General features: G+C 36.7%; 2 protein-coding genes across 2 annotated transcripts; both read left to right on the forward strand.

Annotated features, from left to right (window-relative positions):
* Nucleotides 1–2730: 2730 nt before the first annotated feature.
* Nucleotides 2731–5283, forward strand: LOC130467576 (uncharacterized). Its single transcript, XM_056836121.1, has one exon. It carries the CDS (start codon nucleotides 2731–2733, stop codon nucleotides 5281–5283), a length of 2553 nt encoding a protein of 850 aa, XP_056692099.1.
* Nucleotides 5141–9029, forward strand: LOC130467577 (serine/threonine-protein phosphatase 7 long form homolog). The gene is made up of 6 exons (XM_056836122.1): nucleotides 5141–5279; nucleotides 5390–6305; nucleotides 6403–6490; nucleotides 7620–8051; nucleotides 8143–8633; nucleotides 8732–9029. Exons 2-6 carry the CDS (start codon nucleotides 5395–5397, stop codon nucleotides 9027–9029), a joined length of 2220 nt encoding a protein of 739 aa, XP_056692100.1. The 5' UTR covers nucleotides 5141–5279; nucleotides 5390–5394.
* The last annotated feature ends 5674 nt before the right edge of the window (nucleotides 9030–14703 follow it).

Genomic DNA, 14703 nt, shown 5'->3' on the forward strand with positions numbered 1-14703 from the left:
TTAAAATTTATCCAAATGATCATATATCAAACATGTCTAGGTCATGTCCATATCAAAACTAATATGTATAGATCATGCGCATAGCGTATCCAATCTGTACAGATAATGTCCAGGTCAAAGTGAACGAGAACAATCACATCATTCCAGTTCATATCGAACTTCAGATTAGACCGATCTAGGATTCTAGGTTAGACAAGTTCCGTATTAGACATACCAATCTATATCATATTAGAGTTGTCTAGATTTGAATAAATTAATTTTTACGAGCAATAATGATTATGAGATCAATCATTTAACCAATTAATAATAATTTTAGTTAAATTTTAAATCTTACTTCTGAAAAACCAGATTTGGTAAGAAAAAAAAAGTTCGGATTAAATAAGATTATAAAATATATTTAGAACGGGAAAATAAGTTCAGATCAGATCAAGAAAAAAATAAGGTGGATAAAACGAAACCTAAATACATTTATATGGGAGTATTTATATTTATAAAACATTTTTATACTTTTTTGAAGGTAAGATGAAGTGTCCTACCGGGTCGGAACCCTGTACGGGTCAACTCACCCGGGTTAGCAGGATAAACATTTTGAGAGTGAGAAGAATGGTAAGGTAACCCTCCCTCAAAGTACCCCTAGTGAGGATCGAACCCCCAAACATTTGGTTGGAAAGTGAAACCGTTTCCACTAGACTAAGACATTTCTTGGTATGAACATTTGTATATACTCATAGGAATTCAAGAAGATAAGACTATGTTTTGTTCGACTTATTTTGACTTATTTCAGACAAAATAAGTTCAGATAAGTTTAGTTAAGTTCGGATAAGTTCAGATAATTCAGATAAGTTTAGATAATATTAGTTCAGAAAATACATGTTTATTTCAGATATTTTCACACACAAATAAGTTTATTTCAGGCAAAATAAGTTTTTTTTAGATAAATTAATTAAGTTCAGATAATATAAGTTCATTCAAAATAAGTCGAATAGAACGGAGCCTAATTCATTTGAACATTTATTTACTCCCTCCGTATTTATTTAAGGGATACACTTGGAGGGGCACGAGTATTAAGAAGAAGAATTTAATGAAATAAAGTAATAAAACAAGTGGGGGTTGGGGTAGATATTTTAATAAGTAAAACAAGTGGGGACCATGTCATTTTAGAGGGGTGGGGGTGGAGTGTAGTTATGAAATTATTTGTTTAATAGGGTGGTGGGACATAAGATATACTTCCTCCATTTTTTTTATAATTGCATCATCTTAGATTTCACGCTTGACAATGCACTATTTTAACCATTAATATCTCTCATTATACATTTGAAAAAATTATAAAAAATTAATAGTTTGAAAGTATAATTCGAGACGAATCTAACAAGATCCCACATGAATATATTTCTCGTTACATATAAATCATAAAAAATAACTATATAAGAATTTGTGAATAGTGCCAAAACCTAAGATGGTGCAATTAAAAAAAAATGGAGGAAGCATTAGATAAATTATTTAATTAGAGGGTGGGGTTTATAAGTTACTAAAAATGGCTAGTGTATCTCTTAAATAAATACGGCCGAAAAAGACAAGTGTATCCCTTAAATAAAATACAGAGTGACTACAGTTATGGAGTACAAACTACGGAGTAAGTACGGAGCAGTATGTATTTATCTTGTGAATAAAAAACCAAGAAATAAAAATCCAAAAAGAAAAATGTGAATAATGCACAAAGATAAGTTAATTCCCAAAATACGTTACTTTTTTTGTTAATTCCCACCATACCGTCCACGTCAGCATAGTGAACCGGTCTTTTTTTTTTTAAATAAGCAGCGCAAAACCGCTATCTCAGATAGCGGTTTATGGGGGTTAACCGCTATCTGAGATAGCGGTTCCTGTGTAATGAACCGCCATCTCAGATAGCGGTTCCTGTTTAATGAACCGCCATCTCAGATAGCGGTTTACCACTTATCACTTACCTCCAGGAAGCAAATTCAAAAAATCAAAAGCACAAAAAAAACCCGCTTTGTTCTGCGTTTCTCTCTCTGTCTCCGTCGTCCCTGTTTCTCTCTCCACCGGCCGGCTCGCCGTTAGCCGACCTCATTCCTCGCCCTACCTCCGGCCGTCGCGTCGAGCCTCCTCACCCACAACGGATTCTCGAGTCTCTTTCTCACCCTTCTCCATCGTTCCTCCGTTTCGAAATTGTTCCTCAGCCCTTGCCGGCTGTCGGACCTCTTCCTCACCACCACTAGCCGTCGAGCCTCCTCATCAGCCACCAAAGCCGTCGAGCTTCTTTCTCACCCACCACCGGTCGTCGGTGGTTCGAAATCAGGTAAGCCCTAATTTTTTTTTGAATTAATATATTTGAAGCTAATTATTAATTCAGTAATAATCGTTGCTATGTTTAGGTTTGTTTGATGATGTTATTAGGAAGATCATGCTTATGTTTGATTGATGAGTTTATGATATGATTACCCTGAATTAATTGTAATTTTTTTTATTGTTAACGTATATCTAACCGCTATTTGAGATAGCGATGAAATGAATTATATTATTTTAAAGTGATTATGCTGTGATTTTTATTTTTTTGAATTATTTCTGATCTTTGATTCGTTTTAAGCTCTTGAGTTTTTCAATTTGGAATTTTAGTCTTCAATTTTTCAAGTTCAATTGAATTGAAATCAGATTATGATGGCCCAAATTAGGGATTTCATATTATTAATCATATTATTTTTTGTTTAGAATATGGAGTTGCCAGACTATCCTATTTATTGTCATTGGGGAGGGGAAATTTTGCAAAGTAGCGGTGATGTTACATATAAAGGAGGAGAGCGAAAATTTGGGTTTGTCAATTGTCAAATGAGTTATGATGAGGTTTTGAGTAAGGTTTATGATCTTATGAGATGTGACTCGAGATATGTGGAGTTGAAGCTACTAATGAGGTATCCAATGATGTCCGGTTCATATGAAGCCATTCCGTTGGATGATGACAATTCTTTAAAAGCAATGTTGATTGCTATGTCTCAAACACAATCAACCACAATGCAATTGTTCATCGAGCAACTTCCAAAGCAACCTGAAACTCAATCCCACTTGGAATCCTTTCATGAAATGGAATCATTTCCCTACTTGCCCTTGACAAATCAAAGTGGGTTAACGGGTTCATTCACAAGAATGCTTACGGATGAACAATATGCTAGTGAACACATTTTAGAGCTCACTTCTCCAACTCAAACACCACATGTAGAAGCTACAAATGGTGATCCATCTATGATACTTTTCGATTCTCTAGATCAAATATGTGTTGATTTTTTTGGAGATGAAGAGGTTGGGGTGGATAGTGATGTTGATGAAGATGAAGATACACAAGATGCTAATGACAAAGCTATAAGAGAAAGCGCTCCATCTCAAATTTTCAACAATGTTGCAGAGTTGGATCCGATTTTGCTTGATTCTTGGAGGACTTGGTCCAACAACCACTCTTTCGATGGTGAATTTGCTATTGGGCAAGAGTTTGATTCTTCGGCGCAATTGAAAGACATAGTCAAAGGTTATTCCATAGCTAAAAATCATTCATTTAAGGTGTTGGAGAGTGAGCCCACAAAATACGTAGTTGAGTGTAAAAGAAAGAGTTCATGCAAATGCTCATGGAGGTTACGTGCAATCAAGGATCCTTGTCTTGCTTCATTCAGAATTGTGAGGTATAATGGCCCCCATGCAAGTAATTGTTTGGGTGACATAAACTCAATCGATCATCCTCTTCTCTCCTCTGATTTTGTATGCAATGAGATAAAAGATCTTATTCGTGCCGATCCTTCTTTGAAAATCCGTGTTATTGTGCAAGCGGTGAAAGTTAAGTTTAAGTATACCATTACTTACAAGAGAGCTTGGTCAGCGAAACAAAAGGCTATTGCAAGCATTTTTGGTGATTGGGAGCAATCTTACGAAGAGTTGCCTAGGTACATGCAAGCATTGAAAGAATCTAATCCAGGAACCGTCGTGGAATGGTGTACCTTGGCTTCTAATGAAGATCCTTCTGTTCACATTTTTTTTAGAGTGTTTTGGGCATTCAAGCCTTCCATCGATGGTTTTAAGCACTGTCGACCCCTAATCACCATAGATGGAACTCATTTGTATGGTAAGTACAAGGGCACGTTACTCATAGCCATGGGTACAGATGCGAATTCTCAATTGTTCCCTCTTGCTTTTGCTATTGTTGAAAGTGAAAATGGTGAGAGTTGGAAATGGTTCATGAAATGCATTCGGCATTTAGTTACTCAGAGGGAAGGTTTATGTGTCATTTCTGATAGACATGCAGGGATTTTGCAAACAATGAATGAGGTCAATAGTGGGTGGGAGGAGCCGCGTGCCCACCATCGATTTTGTACTCGTCACCTTGCCTCTAATGTCAACACTCAGTTCAAGAATGCTTATGTGAAGAACCTTTTCGGAAAAGCCGCAGATGCTCGTCAAAGAAAGAAGTTTGATTACTACTTGGGAAGAATTGGTGAATTGAATGTTGAAGCTCATAAGTACTTGATGGATATTTCTTCTCATCGGTGGTCGATCCACCATGATGGTGGTTTTAGATATGGCGTGAAAACCACAAACATGTCCGAAGCTTTTAATGGGGTGATGAAAGGTGCTCGTTGTTTGCCGATAACCGCCCTTGTTCGGATGACGTTTTACCGAGTGAACTCCTACTTTGTTACAAGACGAGGTTGGGGTAAAAGGAGAATTGAAGAAGGCCACGATTTCGTTGAGAAGGCCACAACAACAATTGAAATGAACATGGCAAAATCTGGTGCTCACGAGGTCCAAGCCTTTGATCATGAGATGGGGCTATTTGAGGTTACAACTGGACGAGGAGGCAGGGCTTCAGGTAAAGGTGGTAACGTACACACTGTTAACCTTGTAGCCAAAACTTGCACTTGTGAGAAATTAAAAATCTACAAGTTGCCATGCTCCCATGTGCTTGCGGTTTGTCGTTCTCGCAGCTTATCTTATGCTGCTTTCGTTGATCCTTTCTTTACCACTGTCGAGTATAGGCAAACATACTTGAAGAGCTTTCATCCACTTCCTGATGTTCCCTATTGGCCTCATTATACTGGGGTGAGAATAGTTGCTGATGCTAGTAAACGGCGTGGTGTGGGACGCCCAAAGTCGTCTCGATACCCTAATGAGATGGATTCGAGTGCTCGACGCAGTGTCAATGTAAAATCATGTAGCATTTGTCGACGTCAAGGGCATAATAAGAAAACTTGTGCAGCTAGGGGTGGTGTTGGATCATCGGGGTAATAAACTCAGTTTATATTTCTCTTGATGTGTGATTCTAAGTTTAATTTTTGTGCATATATTTCTTTTGACGTGTGATTTTACGATTTCTAATAAACTTCTTTTTCAGGTCTCATGGAGCCGACGATCCATCCCGGCCCACGTGATACTTCGGTTTTGACGTTGCAGGCGGAGCATAGGAGTGAGGATGTTTGGGGAGGGGGTATGGACAGGCTTTTGACGTGTCGGGAGCACGTGCTTGGTTTAGGAGAGTGGGTGATACATGATCGAGTCTTGGAGTTTGTTAGATTAGCAGGGTTCTATGGTGTACATAGATTGGTTGGTGGTGGATTAGCCTTAGATAGGTCTTTGATCACAGCATTGATTGAGAGATGGAGACAGGAGACGCACACTTTTCATTTGGCTGTTGGTGAGGCTACTATTACTCTGCAGGATGTCGCTGTTTTGTTGGGGCTCAGAGTTCATGGGGCTCCTGTCACAGGGGATGGTACTGGGGTGTGGTCAGCTTTAGTCGAGGAGTTGTTAGGGATACGACCAGAGCCTGGTGATGATGGAAAACCTGTTCTCCAGGGTTCATCATTGAGGATGACTTGGTTGAGGCGACACTTCAGTCAGGGCCCCCCTGATGACGCTGCTGATATTGTTTATGAGAGGTTTAGCCGAGCATATATTCTTGCACTTATGGGGTCCATTTTGTTTGCTGATAAGAGCGGTGATGCCGTGCAGCTCGTCTACTTGCCATTGATACGCGACTTGCGTAGAGCTGGGACATACAGCTGGGGGAGTGCGACCCTTGCTTATTTGTATCGACAGATGTGTCGAGCCGCTCGTAGACGATCCCGTGACATTGGTGGTCCACTTATACTTCTGCAGTTATGGTCATGGGAGCATATTCACATTGGTCGTCCGAGGATTTCGAGAGTTCGCGATGCTCCACCTCCTGACCCAGAGCATCCTATTGAGGTCGACGATGCATCTATTCTTGGTACTCAGCATCAGCGTGGAGTGGACCCCTTAGCATGCAGGTAACTTATTTGTTTAACTACTCATTACTACTTCGATAAATCAAGTAATTTGTTAACACTTTACTTTACTAACACTTTACTTTACTTGTTTTGTTAGTTGGCTTAGGGTTCACTTTTCATGTGGCCATACAGCTAGTGGACTCTCTTTCTTTAGGGATGCACTTGACCATCAAAAGGAGACACAGGTATTTAATATCTCACCTTACTAATTACTCAAATGCTTCTTTTGTTTCAAGTTAGGTCAACTTTGGTCAATTTTTGTCAATGTAGGTGCATTAAAGTCAACTAGTTCAACTTTGGTCTAAATTGTCAATTTAAGTCAACTTTGGTCTAAATTGTCAATTTAAGTCAACTTTGGTCTAAATTGTGATTAATTCAAGTTAAAAGTATAAAATGACCTAAATTCAACTAAAATAGCATAAATTGACCTAAATTCAACTAAAATAGCCTAAATTAAATTAGTTAGGTCAACTTTGGTCAATTTAAGTCAACTTTGGTAAACTTTGGTCTAAATTGTGATTAATTCAACTAAAAAACCATAAAATGACCTAAATTCAACTAATATAGCATAAATTGACCTAAATTCAACTAAAATTGCCTAAATTCAACTAGTTAGGTCAACTTCGGTCAATTTAAGTCAACATTGGTCAACTTTGGTCTAAATTGTGGTTAATTCAACTAGTTAGGTCAACTTAGGTCAACTTAGGTCAATTAAGTCAACGAACGTCGATTTGAGCTCCCTCGATTCTACTTAGATAAAGTTATGTTAATTTAGGTTAATTTAGGTAAATTTGTGTTATTTTTGTCTTAAATAGCCTACATTCACCAAAAATTGTCTAAAAATTCCCTTAATTCACCAAAAATTGCCTAAAAAGGCTAAAATCGCATAAAATAGCTTCAATTCACCTTAATTAGCCTAAATCCACCAAACATAGCATAAAAAGGCCTAAACTAGCTTAAATTCACCTAACATAGTCTAGAATAGCTTGGATTCACCTAAAATAGGCTAAAATAGCTTAAATTCACCTAAAATGGCATATAATAGCTTAAATTCACCAAAGATTGCCTAAAAAGGCTTAAGTTCGCCTAAAATGGCCTAAAATCGCCTTAAATAGCTTCAATTCACCTTAATTAGCCTAAATCCACCAAAAATAGCCTAAATACACCTAAACACGCTTAAGTTCACCTAACATAGTCTATAATAGCTTAAAATCACACCTAAAGGCTTAAATTCACCTAGAATTGTCCAAAATAGCCTAAAATTGCTTAATTTCACCTAAAATTGCCTAAATACTCACTTTTTACTTATTGTAGATGACTTGGCAGCCATATTCAGAGACGGTACTTGGTTTACTACCCGAAATTTGTAGATGTGATAGAGATATATGGCGCTCAGTTGTACCGTTGATTTGCTTTGACATTGTTGAGTACCACTACCCAAATCGAGTGATGCGTCAGTTTGGATTGGAACAGTCAGTTCCCGTTGCGTGTGACACGAGTGTTGATCTTCATAATGTGGATCGACGGCATAAAAACAAGAAGTTTGAAGAGATGCATCGCAAATATGTGGAGGAGTGGCGTGATCGTGAGAGTCGGATTGTTCAAGGCACTCCTTTTGCCGGTCATCGTGAGAGGATGAAGGAGTATATGGATTGGTATTGTAGCATCACGAGACTCCTCATTACTCCTGTTACACGATCACCCCCCACCACTCATTATCAGCCGTCTTCCTCTGATATTATTTTGGTAAATTAATCCTTGTTCCATTTTCATGTATAATGTTTATATTCATAACTAATGTTGAATTCTAATTATTGTTTCACATTCTTTTTTGTAGTCACATGCATTGGCTGATCTTGCCTCAAGATGCACTCGAGCTGTGGATTCTGCGTTAGAGTTACCTCCCAGTTTGGCCCTTCCTCTCACTCTTGATACGTTACGCAATTTGAGTTCCTCTTGCATTGAGACCTTATCAAGAGTGGGGCAAGAACATATCCTCCAACAATATGATTTAGCCTCGTCTCAGTGTACACCCGACACCTCCACCTCACATGTTTCTCGAGGGCGTGGTTTTCGACCACCACGTGCACGCCCTCCACCACTTACTCCTCCTCTACGCCCTATAGCACTTACTTCTCCACACCCTCCACCACCACCTTCTCCACGCCCTCCACCACCACCTTCTCCACGCCCTCCACCTCTTACTCCTCCTGCATCTCCGCCAGCATCACAAGTTATTTCATCTCCTCCTTTGCAGCTTCTCACTTACCGGCGACAAAAGGGTTGCTCTCCTAGTCAACGTCCCGAGCCAATTGCCGAGGAGGATGAGTCCTCATTTTCATCGTCCGAGCATTCAAAGAAACAACGTAGAACTTAGATTTGAGCTACATTAGAAATTTTGTGTAATCTTTTGTTCTTTTTGCTAGTATTGGAACTTTTAGAACTTTTAGAAACTCATGTGTCATTATTGGAACGATTGAACTTTTGGAAATTTTTTGTTTGCACTCTTCTATTTTGTTGCATAAGTGTTATGGTTTGGTTGGTTGGTATGATTTGTGGAGGTTATTGGAGTTGGATTACAAACGTTGGAGTTGGATTATAGACGTTGTTGGAGATCTTGGATTTGTTTACAGGTTGTTGGAGTTGGACTATTTGGCAGAAGATCTCAGCCCATTTTCTGGCTGCACACTGGAAACTGCAAGTTTGGAGCAGGGGGCATTATGAACCGCTATCTGAGATAGCGGTTTGGTTTTGAACTAAACCGCTATCTCAGAATGCGGCTAAGTAGTATAAACCGCATTCTGAGATAGCGGTTTAGTTCTAAATCAAACCGCTATCTCAGATAGCGGTTTAGTGTTGAACCGGAAAAAAAAAATTAGTTTTCTCTCTCCCATGCTGACGTGGACGGTATGGTGGGAATTAACAAAAAAAGTAACGTATTTTGGGAATTAACTTATCTTTGTGCAATATTGACGGAAATCGCTCTTGAAAAAAAAAACATATCAACTTTGTTCATAGGAATCAACGAAAGAAGGCTTTTAGAAATTTCAACCGCCCACCAATCCACCATCACCTATTTTTTTCGATGCCCACCATAAACTGAAGATTCCCAAACTTTAAGAGGGAAATTTCCAAATTTCATCAATTTTTCCCTCCGAAAATTTATGGAAACTGCAATCAGGTTTTAATGTTTTATTCTTTTTCCATTGACCATCTAACTCCTCCTATACTTCTACCCCAAAAGAATTATGGGAAAAGAACGAACCTCCCGCAAGAAGGGACTATTGAAGATAAGCAGTTTGTTGTAGTATTGGAATTGAGGTATGATTCAACATTCTTCCTTTATTTTTAATTTGGATTTGTGTTTCTTTTGTCAAACTTGATTGTCTTGAATTTGAATTTTGTTAGAGTTGTAGGCAGAATTTCTTCAATTTGTTTCTTAATAATTCTCAATATAATTTTATTCTGGAAAATTTGGGTGATTTCATTTGTTTGCGCGAAGGGTTTGATTGATTTTATGTTATGTGAGTAGTCTATATGAACTTAGGGTATTTTATATTTAGGATCATCGTTCAATCCCATTGTGCTCCGTGCTCTGCTTTGGATAATTTTAGTGTAGTATAGTATGTGTAATTATGAACTAATGTTACTTGTAATGGAAAAAACTGTCGGATTTGACTCCTAGAAAACATATTAATGCTAACCTAAGTCGGTATAACCATCAGATCAGATTAAAAGAATATTTAGAGCTAATTCTTGGGCCACACCCATCCAAATTCAGGTATATATGTGGCCACACCCATCTATAGATTCAGGCATGCGGCAACAAGGAGAAGATATTGGAGCTTGAAAAGAAGTTTTTAGAATTTACACAATCTCAAGCTTAGACATATTTCATTTCTTAAAAGAATATATTTAACACCTTCATGTTTTAGGAAGTATGATTTGGTTTTCGTAGTAGTAGGTATTTATTTATGCTTTGGATATGGATACTTTTAACAATGAACAAGTTTAGAAACTAAGTAATTGTTTAGTTGTGTATTTGAAGAAGAAGACAACCTTGTATGTTTTGTTTGACTTGTTGTGTTACTTTCCTGTTGCTATGCTGGTGATGTTTTTGTTTTTCAGTTGACCTATTCAGTTCTGCAATTCGTATATCATGGTATATTATGTTATGCAGGTGTTGTTGTCCTGCTCTTCTCTGGTATGTTGGTGGCATGATCAGGTATGATGTTTTGTCTGCTGCAGTGCTGAAGAAGTAGCTTACATAGCGTTATAATTTTCCCTATTAATATGTTAAAGATCAAGAGGTGGGTAAGTACTTTATAGAAACCTGGAAGGCTTCCGTAGTGGATATTGAAATCTGGAAGGCTGCTGGAATGGATAAGAGTCGAGTTTGTATGAACCGAAAAAGGACCAATGAACGTGCACATGAGTATTGGCCTCTGTGTTTGATATAACTAGGCTTCAGAGGTGAGTGGGGATTTTCCACAAGTTTTAATTAGTTTGATTAAGTTTCCTGTGGCGGTTAAGCTACATATATTAATGGCCTATGATATTTTTAATGGCTTGTTCTATTTAGATGGTGCTTAGATCTTTAGAAGGTGTAAAGTTGGCAAATATGTAGTAGTTTATCTTCTTTGTCTTTGGTAAGCGTTATCTTTCATGACACACAATCAGTTGAAATTTACGACTTTGTTATTCCCACATACTTCTATCTTTATTGTGACACTTGAGTACATTTTGTGAATAGGCGGACATTTTCCAGCTTGGTATGGACCAACACAAGGTCAATATGCGCTCGAGAGTAATGTGAATATGTGCTGATATCCAAAGAAAGCACAAACCTGTCATTTTATTACATTGTATGCATTTGTACTCTGTATTCTTGTTGTTTGTATCAATGTGTGTCATCATTGGTTGGTTTTGTGTTGACTCATTATCTTGTTTGATGGTGTTTCACAGATATGATGTCGGGCTTGCAGCAGTGGCAAGAAGAGATCTCAAGTCAATCCCATCATTTGCGATTTACATGGATGATACAGAGGTAAGATATGAAATAGATCTTTGATTTAATATCTCACTATTTTTTTATTTGTTAAAACGGAAGGAGTTGTTTCTTCATTAATTATCCATCATGTTACAAGGAAAAAAGGAAATAGCCAAGGTCCAATTCTTGAGTGATTTGAGATAGATTGATGAGCTTTGTACATAAAAAATTATTGTCTGATATTTATTTCTCAGACTGAAATTAATGTAAAGATCAAGAAAGCTAAGTTTCCACCAAAGATAGTTGACACAAATCCATGTTTGGAATATTGTGAAATACATTGTATTGCCATGAAGGAATTTATAGTGCTGAAGAAGTAGATTACATTGCGATATAATTTTCCCTATGACCTTGTTGTCTGTTCTTATCGGCCAAAGCCCATAGGTATCTTTTTCTGCTTTCTTGGCCATTTATATAACTTTTATCTGGAATGGAAAGTTATGTTTACTGGGATGCATGTTTTTGTTAGAGCGCTAGTAACTACGTAGTGATAACTAGGTCATTTATGTATTCTATATTTTATGTGAATCATCTTTCTTTTACTTTTACATTTATTTCTTTCAAGGAAATCTGAAACCACTCTTGCACTTTGCAGCTGAAAAGAGCAGGCAACTAGTGGGGGGGAGAACAACATCCAAGAGTGGGCAATTTACTTTCCTGAACAATCTGGGCACAAGATTAATTAGCATGCTCTGTTAAGGAGGGTGTGAGGCTCTACGTTAACAGCTTTTAAACTGCTCATGTTGAGTTAGCCAGGAGCTGAGTTACGCTGAAAGATACAATGACGTAGAGATTGCAAGTCAAGCTGCAGGGAAGTAGGGAATTCATAGCAGTTGAAGACCTTAGTTGAAGACCTTATCTGTTCTGTGTGAGCTCACACATTTTTTTTTTTACCATAATTGACTATTAACTTTGCTAAGAGTTGTATTATCTTTATGGCCTTCAAAGTGTTGTTTGCTAGGTGTTTGTTTGTTTTAGCTTGTACAAACGTTATTTCCTTTGGGTTTAATACAATGATAGTTTACCAAAAAAAAAAAAACTAGTTGGGTTGTATAAAATAATATATATTGCAAATATTCTTAAAAATGTTTCGTCACCAATAAATTAATAAAATGTCTGATTTACAACCAATTAGTTTAGTCGCAACATAGAAACTAATATGTTTGGTCGATCGCTTTGTCCAACGTTTAGTCTTTGTTTAGTTATCGAAACTTTCAGTCACTAATTTACGACAGATTAAACTAGTTATCGTTGTCTCAAATTGGTGATTGAAATCAATTAGTCACTAACCTTCAACGAAATAAGCCCGTACCAATTTAAGGACTGCTTAAACATTTGTTGTTAATTTGTGACCATATGACACGGTCATTAAATTATGACGAAATTGTTGGTTGTTAATTTGTGACCACATAACATGGTCACTAAATTGTCACAAAATAACCAATCACAAATTAGGAACTAATAAAGTATCAGTCGCTACGTAGTGACGAGAAAAATTGGTCACAAAATAACAATGGTGTATAATCAGTCATCAACTTGATACAGATTTAGTGATTACCATTTGGTGACTGGTGAAATTGTCGGTCGCAAAATTGCAACGATTAAAATTTTGCGACTAGGTGTTTGGCGACGGATCAGATCAGTCGCAAATCCGTCGCTAAAGGCGTTTTGCGACTGAATCTTGATGTTTAGGGACTGATTTTTCCGTCACTAAATGCCTTTTTTCTTGCAGTGTTAATAATAGTAGTTGGGTCATAAAGGTTGGATTATTTAGAAATGTCGCATAGGTAGGCTTAATTAAAGAAAATCGGGCAAAGGTTGGGATTAATAATTACAAATTTTCCTAAAAAGTTTAGATATAATGTTTCAAGCAATATTTGCGTAAGCGTCATTTGAATTCATTTACTTTTATTCTACATGTTTTGGAAGAAGAAAATGAAGAAATATGGGTCGAATCAATTATTCGAATGAAATGAGAAGAATAACTTTATTATTTACAATAAAGCATCCGCAAAATTAAAATTAACCACATAATCATTTTCGTAGTTTAATTTGTCAAAGGTCATCATGATTTTCTTAAAATGTATTATTACCCTTGATTAGTTTCTTACTTTAGTTTTTATGTTTATCCAAATAATTCTTGTCTAATGTGATATAATGTTGATTCTATAAGTATGGTTACTTAATATATTGATTTAGCATGTTTATACTTTCATAGTTATCCCGTGCATTAGCACGAGCATATACTAGTTTCTTCTTATAAAATTTGACTAACACCTTACTTTCACATTTGGGCCATTTGGCTATGTCCATTTTATTTGAACAATATCATAAACAAAATATATCTCCCCATCAGGAGATTTTGCGCTAATAACTTTTAAAGCTTAATCTATAATTTTAGAGTTTGAACCATAAAACACTAAACCCAAAACTTACTGTTAAACTAGAGTAAATTCAGACATAATTTGAATGAACCTTATTTTTATAAACGGAGTACCATTTCTACTTATATAATTTTAGAGAACAACTTCCTTCTACATTTGGGCCATTTACCCTATTTGAATCCAACCATTAACAAAAAAAACCTACTCCCGGCCACATTGCTTTGTTGTTCTCATCCATGAACTGTTGGATTTCATCAATCACAACCAAATCCAACAACTCCCATAAACCCACCAAATATCTTACCATACACCCAGTGGCGGTGCTAGTAAGGGTTCAGTGGGTTCAACTGAACCCTTACTAGCTAAAATAAAATCTGGCAGGTTCTTTAAGCAAACGGTCAAGTAATTTTAAACTCTATAAATGACACAAATAAATGTGGCGCTGCAGTGGTTTTGGCTTTACTAACCTAACCAGACGTCAGGGGATCAATTCCCTTCCTTTCCCTTTTTTTCGGCTTCTCCTCTATTTTTTTTTTGGTTTTCTAAAACAGTAAACCCACTTCTCTAACAGGCAAAGCAAAACCCTAAATCCACAACTCCTAAATAAACTCTACCCATAATTTCCTTGCTTTGTAATTACTTTTTGCAAATTTATTTACTTGAAAATTTGAAATATTTAATCAAAATTGTTTGAACAACAGATGAATTTGTGAATAAAATGTTCAATGTTAATTACTCTCCTAGATAACTTGGACTTGGTTTAGAGTATGATTTATCGCTTTACAATTTAGGAAGTTAGGGTTTGAACTTTAAATATTTTGTTATAATTGCTAAATTGAAATCTATGTGAAAAACAAGTTGCGGAACAAGATGGGTGATCAACTCTTGAATGATAGTTTAGTAACATTTATCAAGAAAGATTTTTTTTAAAACTAGTTTAGGATGATGTAATAGATCGCTTTCA

The sequence above is a fragment of the Spinacia oleracea genome, chromosome 2, assembly GCF_020520425.1.
Source record: "Spinacia oleracea cultivar Varoflay chromosome 2, BTI_SOV_V1, whole genome shotgun sequence".
In the NCBI taxonomy this organism is placed as follows: Eukaryota; Viridiplantae; Streptophyta; class Magnoliopsida; order Caryophyllales; family Amaranthaceae; genus Spinacia; species Spinacia oleracea.

Excerpts from the sequence above, each read along its gene's own strand:
- LOC130467576 (XM_056836121.1), top strand. The coding sequence starts at position 2,731 with ATGGAGTTGCCAGACTATCCTATTTATTGTCATTGGGGAGGGGAAATT.
- LOC130467577 (XM_056836122.1), top strand. The coding sequence starts at position 5,395 with ATGGAGCCGACGATCCATCCCGGCCCACGTGATACTTCGGTTTTGACG. Across the intron at positions 6,491-7,619 it reads ACCATCAAAAGGAGACACAG|ATGACTTGGCAGCCATATTC; the intron begins GTATTTAATATC and ends TACTTATTGTAG. Across the intron at positions 8,052-8,142 it reads CTTCCTCTGATATTATTTTG|TCACATGCATTGGCTGATCT; the intron begins GTAAATTAATCC and ends TCTTTTTTGTAG.